Genomic DNA, 26,878 nt, shown 5'->3' with positions numbered 1-26,878 from the left:
GGGGGTCGGGCCAGGGGGCCTAGGACGGGGGGGGGTGGGTCAGGGCCAGGGGGGCCTAGGACAGGGGGTCGGGCCAGGGGGCCTAGGATGGGGGGTCAGGGCCGGGGGGCCTAGGAGGGGGGGGGGGGGTGGGTCAGGGCCGGGGGGCCTAGGACGGGGGGTCGGGCCAGGGGGCCTAGGATGGGGGGTCAGGGCCGGGGGGCCTAGGACGGGGGGGGGGTCGGGGGGCCTAGGACTGGGGGTCGGGCCGGGGGGGGCCTAGGACGGGGGGGTGGGTCAGGGCCAGGGGGGCCTAGGACGGGGGGTCGGGCCAGGGGGCCTAGGATGGGGGGCCAGGGCCGGGGGGCCTAGGACGGGGGGGTCAGGGCCGGGGGGCCTAGGACGGGGGCGTTGGGGCCTGGAGGGTCTTTAGAACTTAGCCCCGATGTTGGGGGGAGTGTCGGGCCCCTGAGCACCAGGACAGGCTGGATCGTTGGGGAGCACAGAAGGTGGGAGCTCGCCTGCTCCGATGGCTCACTGGACAGACAGGCGTGGAGGAGGACGAGGGCTCGCTGGCTGGAAGCTGGGCTCCGGCCCTGCCTGGCTTCTCTGCGCCTTCTCTAGCCCGCAGGGATGCTCCAAAGGAATAAAGCGGAGCTGCTGGCACCCCTTTGGGGATCCTGCAGTCCCTGAGTTGGGGGTTCTGGTCTCGGCCCTGGAGCCCTTCTTGGCCCCAGGCTCGGCCAGCGGGTGGTGTTGGGGCGGCCGGCACAGAGTAGGGCTTCAGTCAGTTTTTATGGACCGACCAGAGGCGCCCTGAGTGCCGTCCTTGGTGCTTCACAGGCTGTTCCCAGGCTGTTCCGAGGCTGCCCTTTGGGCTAATCGGGGACAGAAAGTTCCTGCCATGCTCGAAGATGGCCATCGTGTTCTCCCTCCTCCCCCGCATCCCCCTCCCTGGCCCGCTCTCTGAGCCCAAACAAGGGTGTTTGGGTTTGCATTTGAGGCCTGGAGGGGGTGGGGGAGCCCCGGCATCCTCCGCCGTAAATGAGGGAGGCCGGACCAGGCGGTCCTTTCCGGCTCATCCCGGGCTACCTTCTGTGGCCCCAGAGCAATAGGAAGACGCCAGCCGATGCTCCCAAAGGCCGGATGCGAGACTCTGGGCAGATCCTGTCCCCTTTGGGACTCGGTTTCCCCATCTGTGAGCTGAGGAGGTGAGAGGAGGTCATCTCTCCCCAGAGCCCCGGGCCTGGCTTTCTGCCCGTCCCTGAGAAGGGCGCAGATAAGGTGGCCTCTTTGTCCTGTCCCTCCTGGAGGGTGGCTTCCATCTAGCTTCTGCCTGTGGGCTGTCCCTCCCTCCCCTCAGACACAAGACATGGAGAGGCCTCTACTTCAGGGCAGCATGCCTGGTCTTGTGACATCATAGAATTTCAGGGGTCCTCTAGTCATTTCCCATATTGCCCCTCTCCCATTTTACAGATGAGCAAATGGAGGCACAGGGTGGCCCCTCCACTAAACTAGGCCTAGAAGCCCAGCCCCCTCAGTGAACTCCCTCCCAGCAGCCCTCCCTTGGAGGCCCACATCCCCTCCAGGCTGCCCTGCACCCCCTGTACCCCCTCTGTCCCAAGTCTGCCCTTTGCTAGGACAGAAGGCCCTGAGGCAGCCCCTCTACTTGTGGATGGGTTACCTGTAGTGGATGGACTGGAGCTGACTCTGGAGTCTGAACATCAGAATTCGAATTCAGCTCCACTTCCCGTGCCTCCCCCACCCTTCTCTGGCATCCAAAGAGGCCATTTCCTTAAGTTCTCCATCCCATGTGAGACCTTTTGGATTCGGTTTCTGCCACGCTCCTCGGCACCGTGTCACAGGCAGAATGATGGGCAGAGCTCCTTGGGCCTCAGTGCGGGGCGGCTTATGCCAGGCCAGAGAGGGCAGAGCAGGCCTCATGGGCAAGCACTGGTCCTGGGCCGCAGGGAAATCCCTGGGGCAGTCCCATTGCCTCTGGGGTGCTCCCCATCTTAGCCCAGGCTCTGGCACACAGCAGGTATTTAATCAATGCTGCCCCAGAGCCCTGCCAGCAGGAACTTCCTCCAGCAGCCTTTAGGAGGAAACAGGCTTCTGTGGCAGCACCAATGTCAAGAAGAAGGCTGGACAGAGTGGCTTCCAAAGCCCTGGGCCCGAACCTGTACCCAACCTGCATTCCTATTGGCAGTGGGGGTGGGGGACTTGCCAGGTGTTTGGGGTTGGAAAGAGGAGTGGGAGGGAGCATCAGGCTTGAAGTCAGGGGTCTTGGGTTCAAATATGACCAGATACTTCCTAGCTGGGTGACCCTGAGCAAGTCACTTAACCACATTGCCTAGCCCTTACTGCTTTTCTGCCTTGGAACTAACTTGTAACCATTCTAAGACAGAAGTGAAGTGTTTAAATAAATATGCTATCTATTTCTCCAGCAAATTTGACCTCAGATACCTACTAGCTGTGATGAGGTCCTGGGCTAGTCATTTAACTTGTTTGCTTTAGTTTCCTCATCTGTAAAATGGGGATAAGAACAGGACCTACTTGGTAGAGTTGTTGTGGAAATGAAATGAGATAATAATTGTAAAGTGCTTAACACAATGTCATAGTAGGTGCTATATAAATGTATCATCTGTATCCCATCTACCGTCTCTTCTCTCCTCTTCCCCCTTCTTTCTCAGTGTGTGACCCCATGCAAATCAATTCTCTCTCAGCCTCTGTTTCCAAATCTGTCAAATGAAGAGACTGGATTTGAGGACTTTTATTGATCCTATGGCTGGAGGTGAGATGAAGAGACTTGCCTAGTGGGCCCTCCTACAGTGCATACTTTGTGATTTCTTTCACTGATATAGGTGGGTAGAACAGCCTATCCTAGTGTATAGAGCACTGAATTTATGTTAGGAAGTTCCAGGTTCAAATCCCATCTTGTAGCTACTCAACTTCTCTGAAATAAGAGCTCCTTCCTCACAACCTCTCTCCAAGTAAAATAATATATGTGAACAAGCTAACTATAATTAGCATTATAGCTACTTGTGCCCTAATGATATTAATATTTACATAGCACTTGGGGTTTGAGAAGAGAGTGATGTGGGAGAGAGAGAGGAAGAGAGAGAGAGAGAGAGAGAGAGAGAGAGAGAGAGAGAGAGAGAGAGAGAGAGAGAGAGAGAGAGAGAGAGAGAGGAGAGAGAGGAGGGAGAAGAGAGGGGAGGGGAGAGAGGAGAGAGAGGAGAGAGAGGGAGAGAGAGACAGATGGAGAGGGAGAGTACATTCCAGGGAAGCCCTCGGTTTGAGCCCGGGCTCTGTCTGTGCCACTTGGACAAGTCATCTAATCCCTCCCACTGTCCTTCTCTCTCTCTTCCTTCCTTCCTTCCTTCCTTCCTTCCTTCCTTCCTTCCTTCCTTCCTTCCTTCCTTCCTTCCTTCCTTCCTTCCTTCCTCCCTCCCTCCCTCCCTCCCTCCCTCCCTCCCTCCCTCTCTCCCTCCCTCCCTCCCTCTCTCTCTCTCTCTCTCTCTCTCTCTCTCTCTCTCTCTCTCTCTCTCTCACTCTCTCTCTCTCTCTCTCTTTCTTTCTCTTCTCTCTCTCTCTCTTTCTTTCTTTCTCTCTTTCTTTCTTTCACTCTCTCTTCCTCTCTCGCCCTGCTTCCTCCCTTCTCCCTCCCTTATTTCCTTCCTTCCTCCCTTCCTTCCTTTTCTCCTGCTGTCTTAAGACAGAAGAGCAGTAAGGGCTAGGCGATGGTGTTCCTTGATTTGCCCAGGGACCCACTGCTAGGAAGTGTCTAAAGTCAGATTTGAACCCAGGCTGCAGGCCTGCCTCTCTCCCTCCCAACCCTTTACATATAGTCGGCGGCTGCTCTCCTTATCGGCACTTTTGCAGTTGAGGAGTCTTTAAGTGATCTGTGGGGGTCAGGGGCAAGTCAGTGTCAGGCTGAAGGAAGCAGAGGCGGCGCCCCGGGGCTGCTCCCCCTCCTGGCGGCTGCGGGCATGGCGGCCGCCCCTGCCAGACACACCCCTTCTTCCTGCCCTTTTCTGGAATCTTCCCATTTTTGTCCTTGGGGAGGGAAAGGGCATCACCCGGCAGGCAGGACCCACCCAGGAGGGCTGCTCTCCCTTTTCTCAAGCTCCTTTTCTGTTTCTAGACCCAAGGGGCAGGAAGGGCTGGCCCTAGGGCCGCCCCACTAGGCTGTGTGTGAGGTCACATTGGAACCCAGGCTCCTAAAGGCGCTGGCTCTAGGCCTGGCTCCTAAAGGCGCTGTTTACAGCCAAAGGCTCAAGCAGACCAGCCCCAGGACAAAATCCTTCTTAAAGGAATAGAAAAGGGGAGGGGAAGGTCTGGAGGGGCTCCTCCGAGGAGCCTCTGCCCCACCCTGGCACGGTGACCCTGGATCAGTCTCTGCCATGGAAGAGGGAGCCACAGCGTCATCGTGTAGGTGAACCAGCTTGTGGTGATGGGGATGATGAAAGGGCCAGCCGGGCAGCTCAGGGGAGAGCGCCAGGCCAGGAGAAGGGAGGTCGTTCCAGTCTGGCTTTGGATAATTCCTAGTGGAGAGACCCTGGGCAAGTCACTTCTCCCTGCTGGCTTAGCCCTGGCCGTCCCTCTGTCTTGTTAGGAATAGCAACGCCCACATCCACCCTGGCCACAGGGACCCACTCAGGGGAGTGTTTCGCACTCAGGACCCAGAGGTCTGGGATTTGTGGGTGAGGGGGCTCTCCCCAGTGCCGGGGCGGGAGGGCTGCGTGTGCTCGGCTCCCCTGGGCTTTGGGGCCCGACACTCTGGGCGTGGGAAGGGACAAAGGAGGCCCCTTCTCAGCCTCTTCTCTCCCCGCAGCTGGCCCCTTCGAGGACGCTGCCCAGGTCCCCATTGGGGGGGCTCAGCGTAAGCCTGGAGCGGAGAGCCCTCTGCTTCCCTTCATGATTCGTAGGAGCTCAGGTAAGCCGGGCCCCGGAGGGGGCCGGGGGGGGGGGGGGGACCCCGGACAGCCTCCGAGAAGAGCTGGGGCAGCCCTCAAACAGCCACCCCCGAGGCAGGGCCCTACCCCACCTTGGAGACAGAGCTTCCCCCCCCCCCCCCCCCCCCCCCGGGGGCCCTGCAGATCTGCGCAAAAGGGCCAGCACTAACCCTGTCTCTCTCCCCTCCCCGCAGTGGAGATGGATGATGAGGATGGGCGATGCTTGCTAGACGTGATTTGGTGAGTTGCGGCTCCCTCCTGCTGCTGGGTGGGGCTCCCCTCCCCGCGCCCTCCCCATCCCGCTCACAGGTTCTCCTCTCTTCCCTTACAGTGACCCGCAGGCCCTCAATGATTTTTTACATGGATCAGAGAAAGTAAGTGATGGGGCCGGGGACGTCGGGGGGGGGGGCGGGGGGGGCAGAGCGGTGCAGAGGGCCAGCTGGACCAGCAGGCTTGTCGTCTCCCTTCCTGGTGGCCCGCGAGGGGCGTTCAGACCTTTGACCTTTGGCCTGCGATCGGGTGGGTGTCTTTACAGATTGACAGCGATGACCTTTTGGATAACACGGGGGAAGCCACAAGTGCCTTCTTTGAAGGGCCCGGGGTGAGTGGCGGGGCGGGGCGGGCAGAAGGATGGGCGCGGGGTGGGGAGTGAGGCCGGGTGCCAAGCTGGGGGGGGAACCGCCTCTCTGGAGCCGCGTCGTGCTCCGCTCTGCGCCACATGGGGGGCCCTGGACACGGCAGCGCCAAGACCTGGGTTTGAATCCTGCCGCAGACGCTTCTTGTGGGGCCCCGGCACCTCTGCTTCCAGGATTCACTGTCCTCCCCCTGCGAGATGAGGGCTCGACGCAGGGGGCCGCCCCTCCTATTCTGCCAAGGCGACCCGCGCTCCTTCCTCTTACCCAGAATGCCCCTGTGTGCCCGGGCTCCTCACAGAGAGAATCCGTGTATCCAGTGACGTATGAGGAGAAAGTGGGTGCTCACCAGCACCTTGGGGGGCCGGGAAAGGCCTCCCTAGACTCCAGGGACGAGAGAGGCCGGGCAGAGCCTCAGCACGGAGGCCGGGCGAGGCTGCGGGAGGCAGAGTCTGTCTGGCCAGCTCGGTTTGAAAGAGGACCCCACGAGCCTTGGGGGAGCCGCGGCAACTCGCTGAGCAGAAGTGTGGTTGCTGCCCGACGCGGGCTTAGGAAGACCACTTTGGCTGCTGGGTGCGGGTTCCCTTGGAGTGGAGAAATGACTGGAAAGCCCTAAAAGGCCTTTAAAACCGCGTCGCCTCTCGAGTGCTTTTCCCTCACACTGGAGATGCTCCATTCGGTCCGCTCGCTCTTCCTGTCGACTGCCCTGTGAGGCGCCAGCCATGCCCCCTTGCGCAGCGCCTGGGCACCCTGGCTTCTTCCCCGGCGGCCTCAGGCCTTGCTCGCAGTCTTCGGAGGGTGCCTTTCACATTGGGTCACTGAGCTCCTGCTCTAGGCTGGGGTTTCCTTTGGCTCCCAGAAGGAACTCTGAGAGTCTCTGAGCCCTCTCTGGATCGCTGGGCATCTCCTAATGCTCCTGCCTTGGTGGAGCAGCCTCACAGTGTGCCACCCCCCTTTTCCATCATCCATGATTGTCCCTGATGGACGGGGAACACTCGGGCCTCTCTTCTCATTGGACGCTGATTTTTGCCTTGGTCTAACCATCGGTCATCCGATTGTCCACGGAGGCCAGGAAGGAGCGGCTCCCCCATCCGGGTGGCCAGACTTTCCCAGCTGGGCCCCGTCTCTTCCATTGTACAGTGGCTGCCCCAGCCAGCCCCTGGCAGCTTCTGAAAGTCGGACCAGAGGAACGTGAAGCTCCCAAGGAGTGAGCCGAGCATCTGATCACATCTCCCAGAAGAGCATTCACCTCCCTTCCTCCATGGTCCGAGGGCCCACTGCCACCAAAGCCCCCGAGGGGTAGGTTGAGGCAGAGAGGGGCAGTGTGGGCCTGCAGATAGAATGTTATTCTTCAGTTGGGCCTGATGTTGTGACCCCGTCCAGCAGAGACACTTGGGCAGCTTACCTGTTCCTTCTCCTGCTCATTTGACAAGTGAGGAAACTGAGGCACAGGGGGAGGGCGCCTTGCCCAGAGCTGCAGAGCTCGGAAGTGCCCAGGCTGGATTTGAAGGCTCTTCCTGATGGCAGCCCTCCCTTGTCTTCTGTGTCTGTGGTGCCACCTCACTGCGTCTGAAGTGCTGGCCTTTGCAGCTGGGCCTCGCCAAGCATCCCCGGGCAGATCGCTTCCCTCTTCCCAGGCTCTGGGAAAGGACAATAGTGATCCTGACTAGCTGCCCCATCACTGGCAGCATTTCCTGGAGGAAGGAGCCGAGGCTGTGCTGAAGAAGCATTCTGGTCCATGGTTTCCCTCCGAGCTCCGTGAGGTGTCCTCTGCCAGCGGTTGTCGCTGTGATTTGCCTCGTGAGGATGTTGCTGTCTGCCCTCTTTTCTCCGGATTCCTCCTCTTCCTCAGGACGGTCTGGTGTCTCCCGTTATGTTTAGGGACCATGATTGGTCCCAGCAGATGGGCATGGACTCTGGCTCTGGTTCTGTTCGCCTTTGGGTCATGGGTGGCCTTGGAGTAGCCCCTAGCCGTGGGAAATGTGACTCAGAGGGAAGGGACGTCCTCACTCCCCCCCCCCAAAGTGTTTTGCATCCCACATCGGCTTTTTCTTTCTGTCAGGGATGGAGGGGAATTGAGGGTGGGGGTAGATTTGGGGCCGGCCGGTGAATGGGCAGATGAGCCAACCCTGTGGAACCCGAAGGAGGTAGGCCCAGGCATCCGTGCTTGCATGCACCAGGCAGGCGCCAGGCAGGAGACCTCCGTCACTCCCCAACAAAGGCCTTCTGTGTGGCTGGGAGACAGCAAAGGTCCAAGCACACCGTAGTCGCTCAGGCTAGACACCCCAATGGCCATCTCAGCCCTCCTCCCACGGCCTGTCAGCCAGCACACAGTCTGGCTTCGTGCCTCAGGGCCTGCCCTTTGGGCCCCCTTGTCTCACAGAGATGGCAGCAGGCTGCGGGGAGCTAAGGGGGGACTTGGCCGGGCCTTCATCCCTCCCCAGGCCGCTGGGGCGTAAGATTAAAGGTTCAGCGACAGCCTGCTCTGGACCTTGGGTTAGAGTCAGGCTTATTCGACCTGGCCCAGAGCAGGAGGGAGAGGCTGGGGCTGAATGTGCCCAGAAGTGAGCTGTTCTCCCAGGGCGGGGAGTGTGTGCCTGGGGCTCAACAGTGCAGAGCCATGGTTGTCAGGGCTGTTCCGGTGTGGCCTGGGGCACATGACTCCCTCTCTTGGGAGCTGGGCCTCTATTTCCTCATCTGTAAAAGAAAGAGGGGTTGGATGGTTCTCCAAGGTCCCTTCAGCTGTAAATCTGGGATGTGTAAGGAGCCAATGATAGGCGCCAATGTGGGGCGGCCTTGGAATGAGGCCTGGATTAGAATTTCACTCCTGGGGGGTCCCAGGTAGGCCTCCATTGTCTGTCAGATGGGGGAGGGGTGCAGACAGGTCCTCAGAGGCCCCTTTCAGCTCCTAAGCAGGGGGCTCAGCTGGCCAGTGGCGTCCTCCCTGGGGGCCCTCTAGCCCTGCTTCCCTGCCCCATGGGCAAAGAAACATGGGGCCGCCTCTCTCAGCCTGACTGACCCAAACACAGAATATTTCCTACATGAAAAGTGGTGAGAAGTGCGCTAGTAGAGTGGCTCCTCCCCCAAATGCACTGCAAGGGGACCTTCATGCCAACGAAGGAGACCCGAGGAGGCGGGCCCTGCTCCCTGCCGTCTCCTGGCCTGAGCCCTGCTCGAGAAGCTGACAAGACCGGGGGCTGTGGGTGTCGGGGCGGCAAGGACTGGCGTGCTGGGCAGATTTGGGGGTTTCTGGCTGTGTTCCGTTGTACTTAAGGGCTGCCAGAGAATACCAGTTTGCTACATCTGTGGCTGCTTCTCTGAGTTTCTTTAGAACCCTGAGGATCAGCCATAGAGCCTCCCCCAGCACCAGCCTTTCCATGGAACAGTGATAGAATCAAGGAGGAGGAAGCATGGCAGCAGCTGGGATGAGACCGGATAGGCTGGTGCCAGGCCTGTGGGGGCCGGGCATAGGCACCAGTGGGCAGAAGGGGTCCCCAGATAGGCTGGTGCCAGGCCAGAGGGAGCCATGGGGGCCAGGCGGAGGTATCCGGGGGTAGGAGGGGTCCCCAGATAGGCTGGTGCCAGGCCAGAGGGAGCCATGGGGGCCAGGCGGAGGTATCCGGGGGTAGGAGGGGTCCCCAGATAGGCTGGTGCCAGGCCAGAGGGAGCCATGGGGGCCAGGCAGAGGTATCCGGGGGTAGGAGGGGTCCCCAGATAGGCTGGTGCCAGGCCTGAGGGAGCTGTGGGGGCCAGTGCCAGGCCAGAGGGAGCCATGGGGGCCAGGCAGAGGTATCCAGGGGTAGGAGGGGTCCCCAGATAGGCTGATGCCAGGCCAGAGGGAACTGTGGGGGTTGGGTAGAGGCACCTGTGGGCAGGAGGGGGTCCTGGATAGAACTGAGGGAGCTGTGGGGGCCGGGTAGAGGTGCCCGTGGGCAGGTGGGGGCCCCAAAGGCTTCTGAGGAGGGCCCAGGATGATCAGATCCGGTCCGCAGTCTGTGACGTGATGAGGATGTCAGAGGTGGCCGTGGTCAATCCTACCTGACCCAAGAGGGGAAGGCAGCGGCCCAGGACCCAAGCCCGGACCTCCATTCCGACCTGCTTCTTTCTTTGTCCCAGTCTGACCTCTCTGTTCTGTCTTTAGCTCCATGTTCAGGAGGCACCAGGAAACCACTTGAACCCAGAGCCCAGCCAGCCTGCAACCAGCGTGGACCTGGACTTCCTGGAGGATGACATCCTGGGCTCTCCGTCAGCTGGGGGCGGCGGCGGAGGCTCCGGGGGCCCCGAGCAGCCTTGCGACATCCTCCAGCAGAGCCTTCAAGAGGCCAACATCACGGAGCAGACGCTGGAGGCCGAGGCCGAGCTCGATCTGGGCCCCTTCCAGCTACCCACTCTGCAGCCGGCGGACGGTGGCGGAGCCGGCGGGGCGGGGGGTGCCGCTGCCCCCGGAGCCCAGGCCCTGTTCCCCGGCAGCGCGGACCTCCTGGGCCTCCAGCCGCCGGCCGTCTTAACACACCAGGCCCTGGTGCAGCCTCCCGACGTGGTGAACGTGAACAAAGCCCTCAGCGTCCAGCCTTTCCTGCAGCCTGTGGGCCTGGGCAATGTGACCCTGCAGCCCATCCCCGGCCTCCAGGGCCTGCCCAATGGCAGCCCCGGGGGTGCCGCGGCTGCCGCCCTGGGCCTGGCGCCCATCCAGGTGGTCGGGCAGTCTGTTATGGCCCTGAACCCGCCGGCGCCCCAGCTGCTCGCCAAGCAAGTGCCCGTGGGGGGCTATCTGACCCCGGCGGCCCCGACTGAGCCTGGCCCCGTGACGCTGGCCTCCGCGGGGGTCTCTCCTCAAGGGACCGGCCTGGTCATTCAGAAGAACCTCTCGGCCGCCGTCGCCACCACGCTGAATGGGAACTCGGTGTTTGCCGGGGCCGGGGTGCCGGGGACGGCGGCGGGAGGGGCCGCGGGCCCGGGGGGCCAGCCGCTGGCGGTGGCCTCGGGCCTCGGGGCCTCCTCGCTGGTGCCGGCGCCCAACGTCATCCTGCACCGCACCCCGACGCCCATCCAGCCCAAGCCGGCGGGCGTCCTGCCCCCGAAGCTCTACCAGCTCACGCCCAAGCCTTTCGGCACGGCCGGCGCCACGCTCACCATCCAGGGCGAGGCAGGTGGTCTGCCGCAGCCCCCCAAGGCTCCCTCCAACCTGACCTTCATGGCCGCGGGCAAGGCGGGCCAGAACGTGGTGCTGTCCGGCTTCCCGCCCGCGCTGCCGGCCAACGTCTTCAAGCCGCCCCCTGCCACGGTGGGCAGCACGCCGGGCACCTCGGCTGCTCCGCCGCCCGGCGCCCTCAGCAAGCCCATGAGCGTCCATCTGCTGAACCAGGGCAGCAGCATCGTGATTCCCGCCCAGCATATGCTCCAGGGCCAGAACCAGTTCCTGTTGCCCGGAGCCCCAACCGTCCAGATCCCCCAGCCGCTCTCGGCCCTCCCTGCCAACGTGGGCGGACAGATTCTGGCCGCCGCCGCCGCTGCCCCCCACCCTGGGGGCCAGCTCATCGCCAACCCCATCCTCACCAACCAGAACCTGGCAGGGCCGCTCAGCCTGGGCTCCGTGCTGGCGCCCCACGCAGGCAGCCACGGGGCCGCCCACATCCTCTCGGCGGCGCCCATCCAGGTGGGCCAGCCCACCCTCTTCCAGATGCCCGTGTCCCTGGCCGCCGGCAGCCTGCCCACCCAGAGCCAGCCCGCGCCCGCCGGCCCCACCGCCACCGCCACCGTCCTGCAGGGGGTCACGCTGCCCCCCAGCGCCGTGGCCATGCTCAACGCGGCCGAGGGCCTGGTCCAGCCCGCGGCGGCCCCGGCCAGCGGTGAGGCGGCGTCCGTCCTCACCGTACAGGCGGCCCCCCAGACCCCCTCGGCTGCCGCCGCGGTGCCACCCGCGGCCCCCCTCCCTCTGGGCCTCCCCCAGCAGCAGGCCCCCCAGGCCTCGGCCACCCCCCAACCCACGACGCCCCAGCCGAGCCCCGGCCTGGCGTCCAGCCCTGAGAAGATTGTCCTGGGACAGCCAGCCACCACCACCGCCGTCATTGCTCAGGAGTCCATGCAGATGTTCCTGCCCCAGGTGAGAGTCGGGGGGGCCGGGGAGGGCCAGGCAGGAGGGTGGCCAAGGCCCGGCTCTCAGAGGACGAGCTCGTCCAGGCCGCGCGGGCTCGGGCTCTGGGGGGGGGCGGCTCTCCGGGGTGGGCGGTGTGCTCGCGGGCGGGGATTTCTGACCCTTTGGGGCCGTTTCAGAAGGAGAGGAGCCAGCAGTCCCCGTACCTCCCGCTGCCCATGGAGGGCGCCCACCTCTCCCTGCCTCTGCCCGCCTACAGCGTCGCTGTCTCGGCCCCCAGCACCTCGAGCAGCACCCCCGCCTCTGTCATAGTGAGCAGTGGTGTGGGCCAGCCGCAGGCCCGAGACCCAGCCCCGGGCGCCCCGGACACCAAAGGAGCCGGCCTCATACCTCAGTTCCCCACCAGCCAGACTCCCCCGGCCCTGACCCCCCAGGTAGAGCCGGCCCCCCCTCCACGCAGCTTCTGGGAGGGCTCCCCTTTTCTCTTGGTTTGGCTTTTGCTGGGGCGGGTTGGCTTCTTTCCCTCCTTTTGCTCGGCCTCCCACCATCCCCTGCTTGTCTGTCGCTTGCTTCACGTGTCCACTCGGCCCACATTTGCAGGGGGGTCGGGGCGGGTTAGCCACTTGGGGGCGGGGGAGAAGGAGACCGGCCCAATTCAATTCCCATTCGTGACTCGGGTACAGAAGGGCCCATGTGCCTCCCATCTCTGCCCTGCCTCCGTCGTTGGGGAATGGGGGAAAGTCACTTTGACACCTCCCCATGCCTCAGTTTCTGTGTTTGTAAAATGAGGGAGTTGTACTAGTCTCTAAAAGTCCCTTCCAGCTCCCCACCTAAGATTCTTTGCCTCAGTTTCCTCATTTGTAAAATGAAGGGGGCGCTCTGATGTCTGGGGTCCTGTAGAGGGCAGAGGAAACGGGGTCTAGCAGGACAGAGCAGGCAGAGAATGAGCTCTCCCCACCGGAAGCAAGGCTGAGGAGGAGCGTGGTCCTCCTTGAAGGGTCGGCCCCTGGCCGCAGGGGATGGAGGCGGCGTTTGTGGGGTGTCAGCTTGGGGCACATTTACCAGGCTACGGCCCAGTTCCTGCCCTCAAACCCTTAGAGAAACTGACAGGCACCTTCCTTCTGCATGATCTAGTCACCACTGGGGGGGGGGCAGAGGGAGGGGGAGAGACGGACGAATAGACAGACAGACAGACAGACGGAGGGAGGGAGAAGAAGAGAGACAGGGAGAGAGGGAGACAGAGAGACAGAGATGGAGAGGGAGAGACAGATGGAGAGAGAAGAGAGAGACAGAGGGAGAGAGAGAGACAGGGAGAGAGGGAGAGGGAGAGACGGGGAGAGAGGGAGAGAGAGACAGACAGAGAGACAGAGAGGGAGAGAGAGAGAAGGAGAGGAAGAGACAAAGGGAGAGAGAGACAGAGAGGGAGAGGGAGAGAGAAGAGAGAGACAGAGGGAGAGACAGGGAGAGAGAGAGACAGAGATGGAGAGGGAGAGACAGAGGGAGAGAGAAGAGAGAGACAGAGGGAGAGACAGGGAGAGAGAGAGACAGAGATGGAGAGGGAGAGACAGGGAGAGAGAAGAGAGACAGAGGGAGAGAGACAGACGGGGAGAGAGGGGGAGAGACAGAGGGAGACAGAGACAGAGACAGGGAGAGGGGGAGAGACAGAGGGAGAGGGAGAAAGAGGGAGAGACAGAGAGAGAGAGACAGAGACGGGGAGAGGGAGAGAGAGAGAGAGAGAGAGAGAGAGAGAGAGAGAGAGAGAGAGAGAGAGACAGATGGAGAGGGAGAGAGAGAGAGAGAGAGAAACAGGGAGAGGGAGAGAAGGAGGGAGAGGGAGAGGGAGAGAAGGAGGGAGAGGGAGAGAGAGACAGATGGAGAGGGAGAGAGAGAGACGGAGAGAGAGACAGAGAGGGAGAGGGAGAGAAAGAGAGACAGAGATGGAGAGGGAGAGAGAAGAGAGAGACAGAGGGAGAGACAGGGAGAGAGAGAGACAGAGATGGAGAGGGAGAGACAGGGAGAGAGAAGAGAGACAGAGGGAGAGAGACAGACGGGGAGAGAGGGGGAGAGACAGAGGGAGAGAGAGACAGAGACAGGGAGAGGGGGAGAGACAGAGGGAGAGGGAGAAAGAGGGAGAGACAGAGAGAGAGACAGAGACGGGGAGAGGGAGAGAGAGAGAGAGAGAGAGAGAGAGAGACAGATGGAGAGGGAGAGAGAGAGAGAGAAACAGGGAGAGGGAGAGAAGGAGGGAGAGGGAGAGAGAGACAGATGGAGAGGGAGAGAGAGAGACAGAGAGGGAGAGGGAGAGAAAGAGAGACAGAGATGGAGAGGGAGAGACAGAGGGAGAGAGAAGAGAGAGACAGAGGGAGAGAGAGAGAGACGGGGAGAGAGGGAGAGGGAGAGAGAGATGGAGAGGGAGAGACAGGGAGAGAGAGAAGAGAGAGACAGGGAGAGAGGGAGAGAGAGAGACGGGGAGAGAGAGAGATAGAGATGGAGAGGGAGAGACAGGGAGAGAGAAGAGAGAGAGGGAGAGGGAGAGACAGGGAGAGAGAAGAGAGACAGAGACGGGGAGAGAGAGGGGGAGAGACAGAGGGAGAGGGAGAAAGAGGGAGAGACAGAGAGAGGGAGGAGAGACAGATGGCGCCCTTGTGCCCAGAGGTACAGCTTGAGCTGGGCAGGGTTCTAGTGGGCCGAGTAAAAGCAAATACTTCCAGTGGTGGCAGAGAGAGGGTCAGCTTTGGAAGCATTTATTGAGCCCCTGCTGTGTACTCCGCCTTGAGCCCTGCTTTCCCTTTGCCTTGCACGGCCCTCATCTCTGGAAGTGAGGCGGGATGGCTGGAAGGGCTGCCTGGAGGTGAGGACAGGATGGTGCCAGGCCCCTGGCTGAGGCTCACCTGGGGAATTTCCTCCTCTGTGCACGGGGACAGACTGGCTGGGCTTCTCTCCTGTCCCCCACCCTGTAGCAGGCCCATTCTCTGGGGGATTGTGGTGCAGAACCAGACCCCGACCCCCCCTCATGCTCCCGTGCCCACATTCTAATGGGGAGGGGATAATTACGTAGATGACGCCGCGTGGGCCAGGGTCTAGTAGCCGCAGGCCTTGAGATGAGCTTGGTCTGAGAGGCCCCTGTAACAGATGGAGACCCCCAGCCAGCTGTCTCTGAGGGAAACTGAGGCCCATAAAGGGCCAGCAACACAGGCAAAGTCTTATAACGGGGGGGGGGATCCGGAGACCTTAGTGGACCCCAGGTTCTCTGTGCGGCTTCAGGGCATTCAATCCCCCTTGTGCCAGCCACCAAGCGAAGCACTTCCCATCCAGCAGGGTGACAACAGCCACAGACAGACAAGCTTTGGGTTGGTCTAGATAGGCATCACTGGATGGCCAGGCACATAGTTGCCCAGCCGTGCCCTAATCTGTGACCCGTTTGGCGTTTTCTTGGGGGCGCAGGGGCTTCTTAGAATCAGTGCTATATGCTGGCTCTAAGGCAGAAGAGCGGGAGGGTGGCCAGTGGGCTCGCCCAGGCTCCCCCATTTCCAGGTTCTCCATCCTTGGAGCCTCCAAGCTTCATTCCTACGAGGAATGGACGGTGTGGCCTTGGGCAGCTGGGCCGGGTCTGCAGGAGCCCTTGCCCGCTCCGGTGCCAGGGCGGAGGGCCTGCTCAGGGCCTGGCCTTTGAGTTCTTGGGTGGCCTCCTGGAAGGAGAAAGCCCAGGCGGGTGGCTGAGCTTTGGCCCTGGGTGAGCCGTTGGCGGATGCCCCCGCTCCGCACTCCGGCTTCCTCCCCTGCGCCCCCGCAGGTGCCCGTGCGAGTGCTGAACTGCTGGCTCAGGAGGGGAAGAGGCCGCGCCGCCCTGCCGCTTGGCCCTCGGCCCCGCTGTCCCCCGCTCCCCCGTGCTTTGGGCTCTTTCTGTTGGGGGGCGCGAGGGGGGCTGGCTGGGGTGGGGGTGCCCACAGAGGGGCGATTCTGCTTCCCCCCAGTGGCGGCCAGGGTCGAGAAGGAATCCTGGACTGACCCGGCCGCCGCTTTTTTCTCCTTCGTCCAGATCTCAGTCTCTCAGCAGAAGGTCCCAGGGGCTTCCTCGTCCCCATCGCTACCTCACCCGCAGCCGCTGGGCGACAGCCCTCACCTGCCTTCCCCCCACCCCGCCCGGCCCCCCTCGAGACCCCCCTCCAGGCCCCACTCGCGCCCGCCCTCGCAGCCCCAGAGCATGTCCCGGCCGCCCTCGGAGCCCACCCTGCACCCCTGCCCTCCGCCCCAGCCCCTGCCCGGCCTCTTTGTCATCCAGAACCCCCTGGGCGCTTCCTCCCACAGCGCCCCTGCTCCAGCCCCGACTCCTCCACTGCGGCCCCCCTCGCAGCCCCCCGAGGGCCCGGCGCCTCCCCCTCCACACCTGCAGGCGCAGCTAGCCGCCCCCGCCTCCTCGGACGCCACCTCCAGGCTGCCTGCCCCGGTGCCCTCCGAGGCCCCCCACTCGAACTCGCCCCACTTCCAGCTCCAGTTCACCCCAAGCCAAGTGCCCCTCAAGCCCCCCACCCCCACCCCAGCGGTCCACCTCGCTCCAGAGCCCCCCCCACAGCCGCCAGCGCCCCCACCGAGGACCTTCCAAATGGTGCCCAACCCATTTCAGGCCCTGGCCAGCCCGGCGGCCCCTTCCAAGCCACTGCTAGAGAGATTCCACCAGGTGACGGAGAGGGCATGCGCAGGCGCGGGCAGGGCGGGGTCAGCCTTCCCACACGCCCCGCCCCTGACCCCGCCCCCGTGTGTCCCCAGGTGCCCTCGGGGCTCATCCTCCAGGGTAAGGCCTCAGGGCCCGCAGCGGCCCAGCAGACTCCCACCACCCTCGGCCCCCTGTCCAGCCCGGCACCTTCCCTCCTGGTGGGTGGGCAGGCCCCACCCGGAACCCATGCCGCCTCCAGCCACCCTCCTGCCGTCCCGGCGGCCAGCACAGGTACGTCGGGAATGGGTGAGGGCAGCCCCAAAGCCTCCCTCGGGACTCGGCAGAGATGGGGAGCCCCCTGGGGGAGGGCGGGGCCTTTCTCCGAGGCCGGCCAGCCTGTAGTGGCCACAGGAAGCAGGGGAGGGCCCGAGCGGGCTCCTCAGTCGGCCCTTCCTTCATCCCGCAGACAGCAAAGTGTTCGGCAGCGGCGCGCCAGCCCTGAGCGGAGCCAAGGGGGTCCCTGGGCAGGGAAAGACGTCCGGGCCGTCCCCGGGGCAGGTAAGAGCTGCCCGAGATCTCCTCGAAGCGGGGAGTGGGGGGAGCTGAGGGAGGCGGCCCCTGTGCTTCCCAGGGGGCCAGCGAGCATCGCCCTAAAGGAGGCCCCGACCAATGGGCGCCAGGGCAGGGCCAGCGCCCTCCCCCCAGTCAGTGCCCGATGGAGGCTGCCCGGAGAAGACAGTGGGAGCAGGGCAGGATTCCCATGGGGGGGCTGGCCTGGGTGGAAATTGCAAAGCTGGGGGGGGGGGGCGCCCCCCTGTCACAGAGACGTCCGCTGGGGCTCTGGCTCAGGCCCCGAGACAGGTAGAGACAACCGAAGGGAGATGGCAGCCCGGCCAGAGGCCTGGCCCAGGCCTTCCCCCACACCCTCCTCCTGGAGGCCCGTCAGCCCGCCTTCCCAAGCCAGGAGCGCTTCTCCGGCCCTCTCGGGGCTCTGGCCTTTGGAGCCGCCGTGCGACACTCACCCCCTCTCCCTCTCTCGTCCCCCCAGTATGAGAGCAAACTGAGCGGCCTGAAGAAACCCGCTGCGGTGCAGCCCAGCAAGGAGGCCTGGTGAGTGGGGCCGGGGCGACCTCTTTTACTGGTGCCTCTTGTTACTGGCGCCATTTCCGGCTCTGAGACCCCCCCCCCCCCCCATCCCCTGTGACAGAGGAAGCAGGCTGGCCCTCGCGGCGCCCCAGACGGCCACCTCCGCAGAGAGGGGAGAGCCGGGGCCCGAGGTCCTGGGGTCCCTCCCCCCTCAGCCAGCCCTACGGGAAGGGGAGGCCAGGCTTGGAGATGATCCTTCGAGGCATTCGGCTCCCTGGAGTTGGCTCAGGCCACGCAGAACTCTCATTGAGGCCCCCCGTGTGCCTAGTGCTGGGGTACAGGAAGGGGGAAGCCAGCCCTGGCGCTCCTGGGGGACGTGAGGGAGGGAGCCTTTCCCCTGGCTCACCAGTCTCGCTCTTGTCGGCCCCAGCTTCCTGGAGCACCTCCACAGGCACCAGGGCTCCGTGCTGCACCCCGACTACAAGACGGCCTTCCCCTCCTTCGAGGATGCCCTGCGCCGCCTGCTCCCCTACCACGTCTACCAGGGGGCCCTGCCCTCCCCCCGCGATCACCGGAGAGGTGAGGACCTCCCCAGCCTCTGGGCCTCCGCTTCTCCCAGAGCTTCAGCCTCCTCTGGGGCCCAGAGTCTCTTGGTCTTGCCGGGCCTTGCCAGGCCCTCCTAGCTCCAGAGTGAGGGTCAAGCCGGCCTTCTGACTGGAGCCCTCGTGGGTGCCCCCAGCCCCGGTGACAGAGAGATGAGGCCTGGCGAGGCAGGGCCCAGGGGAGGCCCACTGGACAGGTGTGCCCTTGCCTCAGAGAAGAGGAATGGGGGGGGGGCGGCGGTAACCACTTTCCCACTTGTGTGACCTGCAGCAAGCCATTCACATTTTCTTGGCCCATTTTCCCCATCTATTAAAGGGGGCTGTGGGGACCCCGTAGGAGTCCCCAGCGGGCCTCCTCCTCCCTCACGGCACCTCTGCCCGCGTTCCTTCTCTCCTCCAGTGGACGAGGAGTTCGAGACTGTTTCCACGCAGCTGCTGAAGCGCACCCAGGCCATGCTGAACAAGTACCGCCTGCTGCTCCTGGAGGAGTCCCGGGTAGGCCCCACCTCCCACACGGGCACTCGGGGAGAAGGGCGGAATGATGCAGGGGCACCTCTGCCGGCCCCGGGGCCAAGGGATCTGGGTTCCAGTCCTGGGCAGAGTACTGAGGCTCCTTCATGTGGGCTTGGTCTAGACAGCCGCTGGGGTCCCCCCAGTTCCACCGCCCCCGTCCTTCGCCCTCATGCCCCTGCCTCGAGCCCAGAAGCATGTGGGCCCCCATGGGCCGCCCTGCTCGCCTGTGGGGTGTGGGCGGGGGGAGGCCAAGAAACCCCGGGTTTGAGCTCTGCCCCGACCCCACAGAGAGTGAGTCCTTCGGCCGAGATGGTGATGATCGATCGGATGTTCATCCAAGAGGAGAAGACCACCCTGGCCCTGGACAAGCAGCTGGCCAAGGAGAAGCCTGGTGAGGACAGGCTCCTTCAGCACCCCAGGGGCTCCTGGGGACCCGCTTCTTTGGGGAAAGGCCCCATGGGGCGGCTGGAGGTGCTCCTCCCCCCGCTGACCCCCCTCTCCCTTCCCTCCTCCAGACGAGTACGTGTCCTCCTCCAGGCCGCATGGCCTGTCCGTCCTGGGCTCTGAGAGCCACGGCGCCCACCGGCCGTCCTGCGCCCCGGCCCAGCCCGCACTCTCTTCATCGTCCGCCCCGGCCCAGCCGCCCCCGCACCCCCCCACCAAGCTGGTGATCCGGCACGGCGGGGCGGGCGGCTCCCCCTCCGTCACATGGGCGCGGGCCTCGTCGTCCTCATCGTCGTCGTCATCCTCCTCATCATCATCCTCCTCGGCGGCCTCCTCGCTGGACGCGGACGAGGACGCGCCGCTGCCGTCCCGGAGCCGGCCGCCCATCAAGACCTACGAGGCGCGCAGCCGCATTGGCCTCAAGCTGAAGATCAAGCAGGAGGCCGGCCTCAGCAAGGTGGTCCACAACACAGCCCTGGACCCCATCCACCAGCCATCCCCGGGCCCCAAGGGGCCTGAGCCCCCGGCCCCGCCGCCGCCGGCCCCGGCCTCCTCGGGCCAGATGAACGGCACGGTGGAGCATCCCCCGGCGGCTGCCGATCGGAAGCCCGCGCCCCCCGCCGCCCACTGCCCCCGGCTGCCCCTCCGCAAGACCTACCGGGAGAACGTGGACGCCCTGGGCGGCTGCCGGCCTGGCGCCCCGCGGGCAGCTGCGGGGGGGAGCCCGGCCCCGGCGCCCCTCATCAAGGGGGACGACGCGGCCGGCGGCCTCATCCGGGAGCTGGCCGAGGTGGAGGACGAGCTGTACCAGCGGGTGATGAAGGCCGGTCCTCTGGACGTGGTGACCGGTGGGGCTGGCCCCGGGCCTGGGGGGGAGCCTGCCTGGGAGGCACCTCCTCTTCCCCCTGCTAAGAGGCGCAAGTCGGAGTCCCCAGACATGGACAACGCCAGCTTCTCGAGCGACAGCCCCCAGGATGACTCTCTGACCGAGCACCTCCAGAGCGCCATCGACAGCATCCTCAACCTCCAGCAGGCGGCCCCCCAGCCCTCCGGCCGGACTGCAGGGGCCCCCTCCTACCCCCACCCCGCAGCCTCCCCCCCCCTGCACCGGCCCGACGGCTACCTGGGCCCCAGTCACAACGGGGGCCTGGGCGCCAGGACGTTGAACAGATAACAGCAGAGCACCCCCTCCCTGCCCCTGCCCCCCCCCCCGACGGCCCCAAGGACCCTGGGGAGACGGCGGCCCCTTCCCCCCTCCCCGGCGGCTTGGACCCGGCTGCTTCTTTCCTAAGTTATTCCAGTGATCGCTCGGGCCCCAAAACACTAAGCAAGGTGGGGGAGGGGCCGGGGAACCGGGGGTCCTGCCCCGGGGGAGGGGCAGGAGGGACGCTGGTTACTGCCACTGTGTGTACGTCGGCGTGTGTCTGAGAGAGCGAGAGCGAACGTGCGGGGAACACTAGGCTGGGGAGAGGGAGGAGGACGCCGGGCCGAGCCCGCAGGAGAGGCAGGGACTTGCCCAAGGTCACACAGCGAGCCAGGAGCAGCATCGGGGTCCGGCCGTCCCCCAGCTTGCCAGATAACTGCACCACCGTGCCTCCCACCGTGGCTCTTCACCAAGGGGGCTCTTTTCTAGCCCTCCGAGGAGCTCTGTATGTGTGCGTGCGAGCATGTGCGTGTGTGTGTGCGTGTGCGCGCGTGTGTGCATGCCCCCCCATCAGAAAGTCTCCCAAAGTCGAAGCAGACCACTCTTGATCTTCCCAGCCCCAGCCCTCCCCCCTCCCCCCAGCCGGGCTTTGAGATCTCGGAGACGACTTTAGTACTGTAAAATATTTTGTACTGTATTTATTGTGTATAACGATTTTTTAAGGAATCCTGTACATTTAGTATTCCCCTGTAAATTAAAGCCAGTCCTCTTTTTAAACCGGGACCCACGCCCTGCCCTGCCTGCACTCCCTTCTTTCTGGGGGCCCCTCAGTCTCACGGGGGAGGGGGGGGGAAGCAATTCACAGGAAGGCAACGGATGTAGAGAGGGTCCCCAAAGGCGCACGAGCGCCAAGCGAAAGCCACGGACACGCCTGACCAGAAGATGCGGATGATGGGGCTCCGTGGACAGAGCGCTTCCCAGCTGTGTGACCCTGGGCAAGTCACTGCACCCCCGTGGCCTCGCCCTTGCCCTTCTGGCCTAGAGTTGTCCCTGGGCCAGAAGATCAGGGTTTAAAGAGAAAAGAAAAAGTCATAGCAGCCATGGCCCCTTCCTTCCCAGGAAGAGAGGCAGGCTTGGGGGAAAAGACCCCAGGCAGATCTGAGCTACCGTAGTGGGGGGACGAGGCCTCGGCTACCCTGTTGTGTTGGAGCTCTGCCAGAAGAGAACCATGGCGGCCAAGGGAATGGGGGGAGAGCTGGACTCTCGGCCCTTAGGGAGGGAGGAATGCATTGCTCGGAGACCGCTAGCCTCCCTGGAGTTCGGGAGTTCTGACGGCCGGCCCGTCAGGTGTCCTCAGTCTGGCACCAATAGAAGAGCTGCCCGGAATCTAGGGGGCCACCCGGGTGCCTCAGAAGGGTCAGAATGGCCCACACCAGGGAGGTCAAGCTGATCGGGCGGCAGTCGGGTCAAGCACTTCTAGCCTGGGCAAGATAGGAGGACTCGATCAAGTCTTCAGAAATAGGGGAGGGAGGGCAGCTGGATAGCTCAGTGGATGGAGAGCCAATGTGGTCTCGGGCACTTCCCAGCTGTGTGACCCTGGGCAAGTCACTTCACTCTCATTGTCCAGCCCTGACCACTCTTCTGCCTTTGAGCCAATACACAATATTGATCCCAAGATGGAAGGTAAGGGTTTAAGAAAGAGAGGAAGGAAGGAAGGAAGAGAGAGAGAAAGAAGGAAAGAGAAAGGAAGAAAGGAAGGAAGAAAAGACAGGAGGAATGGAAGAAATGGAGGGGAGCCTTTGAATGGGAAATGACTGATCCGAGATTGGGGGAGCATGGATGGAGTCGGGGCTCAAAGCCTTCCTCAGACACTACGGCACTAGGCAAGTGCCTCTGGAGCCCAGTTTTCTCATATAAAATGAAGGGGTTGGACTCGATGGCCATGAAGGCCAACCAACCCCAAGTCAATGGACCTTTCTTTGCCTATGACAACAAGCAGTTCAGAGAAAGGCTAAGTAGGATTCTGGGTCCAAAGAATTCGGTGGAGGAAGTTGATGGGAAGCTCTCCTAGGGCGATACTGAAGACACAGAATCCTGCTTAGGAAGAAACAAGGAATGGCCTCGAGGAGACCTTGATTCTCGAGCTCCCGGCCAGCTTGGATTCATGGGGATGAAGAGAAGGGGCAGGTGGAGGGAGAGGGAAGCATCCTTTAGGAAGCCCTCGGGAGAGCCTGGGATGAGTAAACCCGCCTCTACCTTTCGGTGTTGGCCTCTGTAAAGTGGGGGGAACCGCTGTAGTGCCTACTTCCAGGGGGTGTAAGTTGCAAAGGTGATCCTAGCTTCTGTAAAGCGAAGGGGTCCGGCGGATGCCTCCTAAGGTCCCTTCTGGCCCTCAGGCCCTGGATAGAGCATCTTTAGTGGGATTGTGGGACTCACAGGAAGATAGCGAGCTTGGAAGCCACCATTGAGGTATTCCCCCTTCCCCTTGGTTTCACAGTGGAGGAAACTAAGGCCTAGAGAAACCAAAGGACTTGGAGAGAGAATGTATAAAGTGGGATTTGAATCAGGTCTTCTTGACTGAGTCTGGTGCTTTACCCATTCTGAAACTACCATAGACAAGATGAGGGAGCAGCGATGGAAGAAGTACAGGATGGGGACCGCACCTGACCTGTATTCTCAAATGAGGAAAGTCCCTCCAACAAGGCAGTGCTGAGCCTTCTGGGCAGGTTCAGACGGAGCCTGGTTTTACAGCCAATCTGGGCCTCTCTACCAGCTATAGTGTCCAATGGGAAAGGCCCCAGAGGCCCCTGCGAGGTTCCAGGGTCCCCTGAGGAGAGGCTATCTGGGAAAACGGATCAGTATGGTCCAGGCAGGGAGCCATGGGGCAAAGAAATCCAGCACCAACTGAGCTTTGTGCTCCCCTCTGGGGTCCCAGAGACAAGAGAAAGAGTCTGTGCCTTCGAGGAGCTCCCCTGCAGCCGCTGAAAAGTAGGGGCTGGTGGATGTTTCCAAAGGGTTTATAGGAATAAGAAAAAGGCTACAATGGCTCGTGTGTGTTTGTGTGAGATCTCACTTGCTTGGGAGAGACACAGGGATGGTGGAGCAGGAGTAGACATATATACGCAAACAAATACAGATCTGCTGTTCAGTTGTGTCCCACTCTTTGTGACCCCATTGGGGTTCTCTTGGTAGAGAAGCTGGAGCAGTTTGCTGTTTCCTTCTCCGGCTCATTTGACAATTGAGGAAAACTGAGGCCAACAGGGTTAAGTGATTTGCCCAGGGTCACACAGCTAGGAAGTGTCTGAGGCCAGACTTGAACTGTCTTCTTGATTCCAGGTCTAGAGCTTGATCTCTTGTACCCTCTAGCTGCCCATGCATACCTAGAGATAGAGAGAATGGAGGGAGAGAGACAGAGAAGAGATGGAGGAGAGAGAGAGAGAAGGAAGGAAGGAAGGAAGGAAAGAGGGAGAGAGAAGACAGAAGGGACAGAGAGCTGTGGAAAGACTGAAAGACAGCTGAAGGAGGAAGAGAAATGAGAGAAAAGACAGGGACAGGCAGAGCTGTGGAGACTGAAAGGGACAAGAGGAAGAGAGAGAAGGAAGGAAGGAGGGAGAGAGAAGACAGAAGGGACAGAGAGCTGTGGAAAGACTGAAAGACAGCTAAAGGAGGAAGGGGGGGGAATATATCACTATTTGCAGAATAAATGTAAACAGGAGATAAGAGTCTCTTACCCTCTTAGCTAGGCATAAACAATTTTATCTCGAAGTAAGGTTTATTTAACCTGTATAGAATCGCTGCCTAAATCATCTCCTTTTTCTTTTGGTCATTATTTTCATCCTGTAACAGACACTGATTCTGCTACAGGTAATTTCCCCACTTTTTAAAAACCAGACCTATGATTTAATTGGCATAGGGAATTCCCAATGAAGAAACTCCCTTTACCACATTTTTTTGCTTGGTACTTGCATCCCCAGAGCTTAGCACAATGCTTGACATTGAATAAATGCCTGTTTCCTTCCCTTTTTCTTTCCTTCTTTCCTTCCTTCCTTCCTTCCTTCCTTCCTTCCTTCCTTCCTTCCTTCCTTCCTTCCTTCCTTCCTTCCTTCCTTCCTTCCTTCCTTCCTTCCTTCCTTCCTTCCTTCCTTCCTTCCTTCCTTCCTTCCTTCCCTCCCAAATCAGAGCTTGAGGAACTTACCCAAAGTCACCTGGGCAGTGTGTGTCAGAGGAAGGATTGGAACCTGAGAGTTTCTGACTGCCATCTCTAGCTAGTCCCACTTTACAGATGAGTAAACCAAGGCTGAAAGAGGTCATTTGACTTGCGCAGGGGGTCACACAGCCGGTTTCTGCGGGAGGTGACCTTCACCCTCGGGTCTCTTCATGGCTCCCTCCACTAACAGACGCCGCCTCGGAAGGCAAAGAAAGAGAGCCATAGAGCGACGGGGAAGGGAAGGAGGAAGAGCTCCAGAAACAGAGCCAGTCACAAAATAGCCCAGTCAGGAAAGAGACCGAACTTCCCACCAGGGGGCGGCATAGGCCGGGAGGGGAGGGCAACGGAGGGGAGGGGAGGGTGCGGTGACCCTCCCAGGCCCTCCCTTCCTCCCTTCCTCCCTTCTTCCCTCCGCCCCGCCCGCCTGCCCGGTTCAGACGGAGACGGGACATCGAACGGCAGCCGCGCCCAGTGCCCCCTGCCCAGCCTATAACAGCGGAGACCCTCACAGGCCAGGCCAGGCCAGGACAAGACAGGTCCCTGCAGCCTCCCGCCTGCGCTGCCCGGCTTGGTGGGTACCTCCTCCGCCCTCTCCATCCTGCCCCCATCCCTCAATCCCCCCGTTTTCCTTCCAGCCTTTCTCCAGTCTCCCATCCCTCCTGGTCCGTCCCGGTGCCTTCAGCCCCCCTAGTCCTTCCTGCCTCCCCTAGGCTCCCCACACGCCCCCGCGGACCGCTGACCTTGCTTCTAGGACCCAGGACCCCGGTCTGAGCCCCCATCTTCGTAGGCTCGCACAGGTAGTCAATGGGGAGCTTAGGGGCGACTGAGCTCCACCCTCTCCTCTTAGAGATGACAGAGCCTTGGCCCACTTCAGTCACTTGCTCAGGGGAAGGCAGGATTTGAACCCAGATCTTTCTGACTCCTAGTACCCTACCCGCTAGAACCCCGCTCCCACTCCCTTCACCACTCCTCTTGCTCTCCTTAGAGGTACGCCTCCCTCTCCCCATTTCCCTCAGGTGTGGAAAGACCTCCAACTCCAGTCAGAGGGTCCGAGTCTGAATCCTGCTGCGGACATTTCCTAATCAAATAGCCCCTCCCGCCTTAGTTCCTCCTCAGTTACCAGAGACCTTTGGAGCAGAAGGCTTCCGAGAGCTCCTCAGTCTCGGTCTGCCCCAGTCTCGGCCTCCGGGCAGCCCTCGGGGCTCACTCTTCCGTCCTAGGTCCGCTCTCCCCTAGTGGCCTCCTGTGTCTGTCCCAGCTTCCTTCCCGCTCCTTCTCCAGGCAGCCTTTCGGGCTCTCCTTCCCTTCGCCTTAATCCTCCTCTTCAGGTCATCCCTCCCGCCCCATCAGCCGCTACCTCTGCCTCGCCTGGCCGCTCCTTCGGCTAAAGAAGTCCCGGGCGCGCTCCCATCCCAACCCCTCCGCCCGCCTCTGGGCAGGGGAGGATCTTTGCCCTCCGCGTGTTCCCTTTCCCCGTCTCGGCGGTCCTCCATCGAGGAGTTACGCGTCTGGGGCAAAAGCAAACGGCTGGGGTGGGGGGAGCCACCGGGGAATCGGGGGAGGGGGCAGGAGAGGAAGGGGGCCAAGAAAAGGGGCGCCGTGAGGCTGCGGCCCCGAGGCTGGCGGGGATCGGGAGGAAGCAGAACCCCCGGAGGAAGGGTGACCCCCCCAACTCCTCGAGAGAAGGGACTCTTTTTTGGCCTTTCATTTCACCTTCACTTAGCGCAGTGTCTGGCACATAGTGGGCGCTTAATGCTTGTTGACCCACTGGTACACCGAGGCAAAACTGCCTTCACCCTGGACCACTTATAGCTCTGTCCTTCATCCAATCATTTCCTTACCTGCTCCTCCTCGAGGTAGCCCTCAAGCTATCTGTTTCTTGTACCCTTTCTCTTCCTCCAGGCCACTCTCCATCCCTCCAAGCATCTTCTTGTCTCCCTTTTCATTCTTTGGTCATCCATCTATCCATCTTCTCCCTCCCTCCCTCCCTCCCTCAGTTCCTCTCTCTCTCTCTCCATCTCTCTGTCTCTCCTCGTTCTCTGTATCTCCGTCTCTCTGTCTCTGTCTCTCTCTGTCACTCTCTCTGTCTCTGTCTCTGTCTGTCTGTCTGTCTGTCTGTCTGTCTCTCTATTTCTCTCTCTCTCTCTCTCTCTCTCTCTCTCTCTCTCTCTCTCTCTCTCTCTCTCTCTCTCTCTCTCTCTCTCTCTCGACTTCTTCTCCTCCTCCTCTTCCAGAAAGCCTTCTGGCCATTCACTCATCTATTTATCCCTTCATCCATTCCCCTGACTCTTCCTTACTTCCCCAGTCATAGACTTTCTGCGTTTCTCAGAGCCGGAAGCATCCTGCCCTCCGAGCTTGCCAAATCCAAGCCGCCCATGAAGGAGAAGCCCCTTTGAGTGGGCTCCTCTGGAAGGCTCTTAATCAGTTGGGGGGGGGCATTTCCCCCACCGGGGCAAGAGACCGAAGAGCATTCAGTCCAACAGAATGCTAGCAGGGCAGCGTGCTGGCCCCAAATCATCCCTTACTGAAGCCGGTCCCAAACTTGAACAAGCTAACAACAGTAAA

The 26,878-nt window shown here is 61.9% G+C and overlaps 2 protein-coding genes across 4 annotated transcripts in view; both read left to right on the top strand.

The window, feature by feature from the left end:
- The first annotated feature begins 5,131 nt into the window (after positions 1 to 5,131).
- BICRA (BRD4 interacting chromatin remodeling complex associated protein) lies at positions 5,132 to 20,889 on the top strand. Of its 3 annotated transcripts, none has more exons than XM_056796237.1 (13): positions 5,132 to 5,177; positions 5,269 to 5,311; positions 5,473 to 5,538; positions 9,711 to 11,672; positions 11,846 to 12,097; positions 15,703 to 16,341; positions 16,431 to 16,608; positions 16,784 to 16,875; positions 17,366 to 17,427; positions 17,834 to 17,982; positions 18,406 to 18,500; positions 18,807 to 18,909; positions 19,034 to 20,889. In XM_056796237.1, the coding sequence occupies exons 1-13, from the start codon at positions 5,137 to 5,139 to the stop codon at positions 20,134 to 20,136; spliced, it is 4,785 nt and encodes a 1,594-aa protein (XP_056652215.1). In that variant the 5' UTR covers positions 5,132 to 5,136; the 3' UTR covers positions 20,137 to 20,889. The 3 variants fall into 3 exon arrangements, with proteins under 3 accessions (XP_056652215.1, XP_056652214.1, XP_056652216.1); XM_056796236.1 differs by having other exon boundaries at positions 11,843 to 12,097; XM_056796238.1 differs by lacking the exon at positions 5,473 to 5,538 and having other exon boundaries at positions 11,843 to 12,097.
- A 3,832-nt stretch (positions 20,890 to 24,721) lies between these two features.
- Positions 24,722 to 26,878, top strand: part of EHD2 (EH domain containing 2) — a 15,394-nt gene continuing 13,237 nt past the window's right edge. The window contains 1 exon segment of the mRNA XM_056796239.1: positions 24,722 to 24,884. The gene's annotated coding sequence lies outside the window, so the exon portion shown is untranslated.

This window comes from Monodelphis domestica, chromosome 4 (assembly GCF_027887165.1).
Source record: "Monodelphis domestica isolate mMonDom1 chromosome 4, mMonDom1.pri, whole genome shotgun sequence".
NCBI classification, from domain to species: Eukaryota; Metazoa; Chordata; class Mammalia; order Didelphimorphia; family Didelphidae; genus Monodelphis; species Monodelphis domestica.
This window is presented reverse-complemented; position numbering and strand designations above follow the sequence as displayed.

Coding starts and splice junctions, on each gene's coding strand:
- BICRA (XM_056796236.1), top strand. CDS start 5,137: ATGGATGATGAGGATGGGCGATGCTTGCTAGACGTGATTTG. Junction 11,673..11,842: donor TGCAGATGTTCCTGCCCCAG/GTGAGAGTCGGG, acceptor GGGCCGTTTCAG/AAGGAGAGGAGCCAGCAGTC. Junction 17,428..17,833: donor CAGCCCAGCAAGGAGGCCTG/GTGAGTGGGGCC, acceptor TGTCGGCCCCAG/CTTCCTGGAGCACCTCCACA.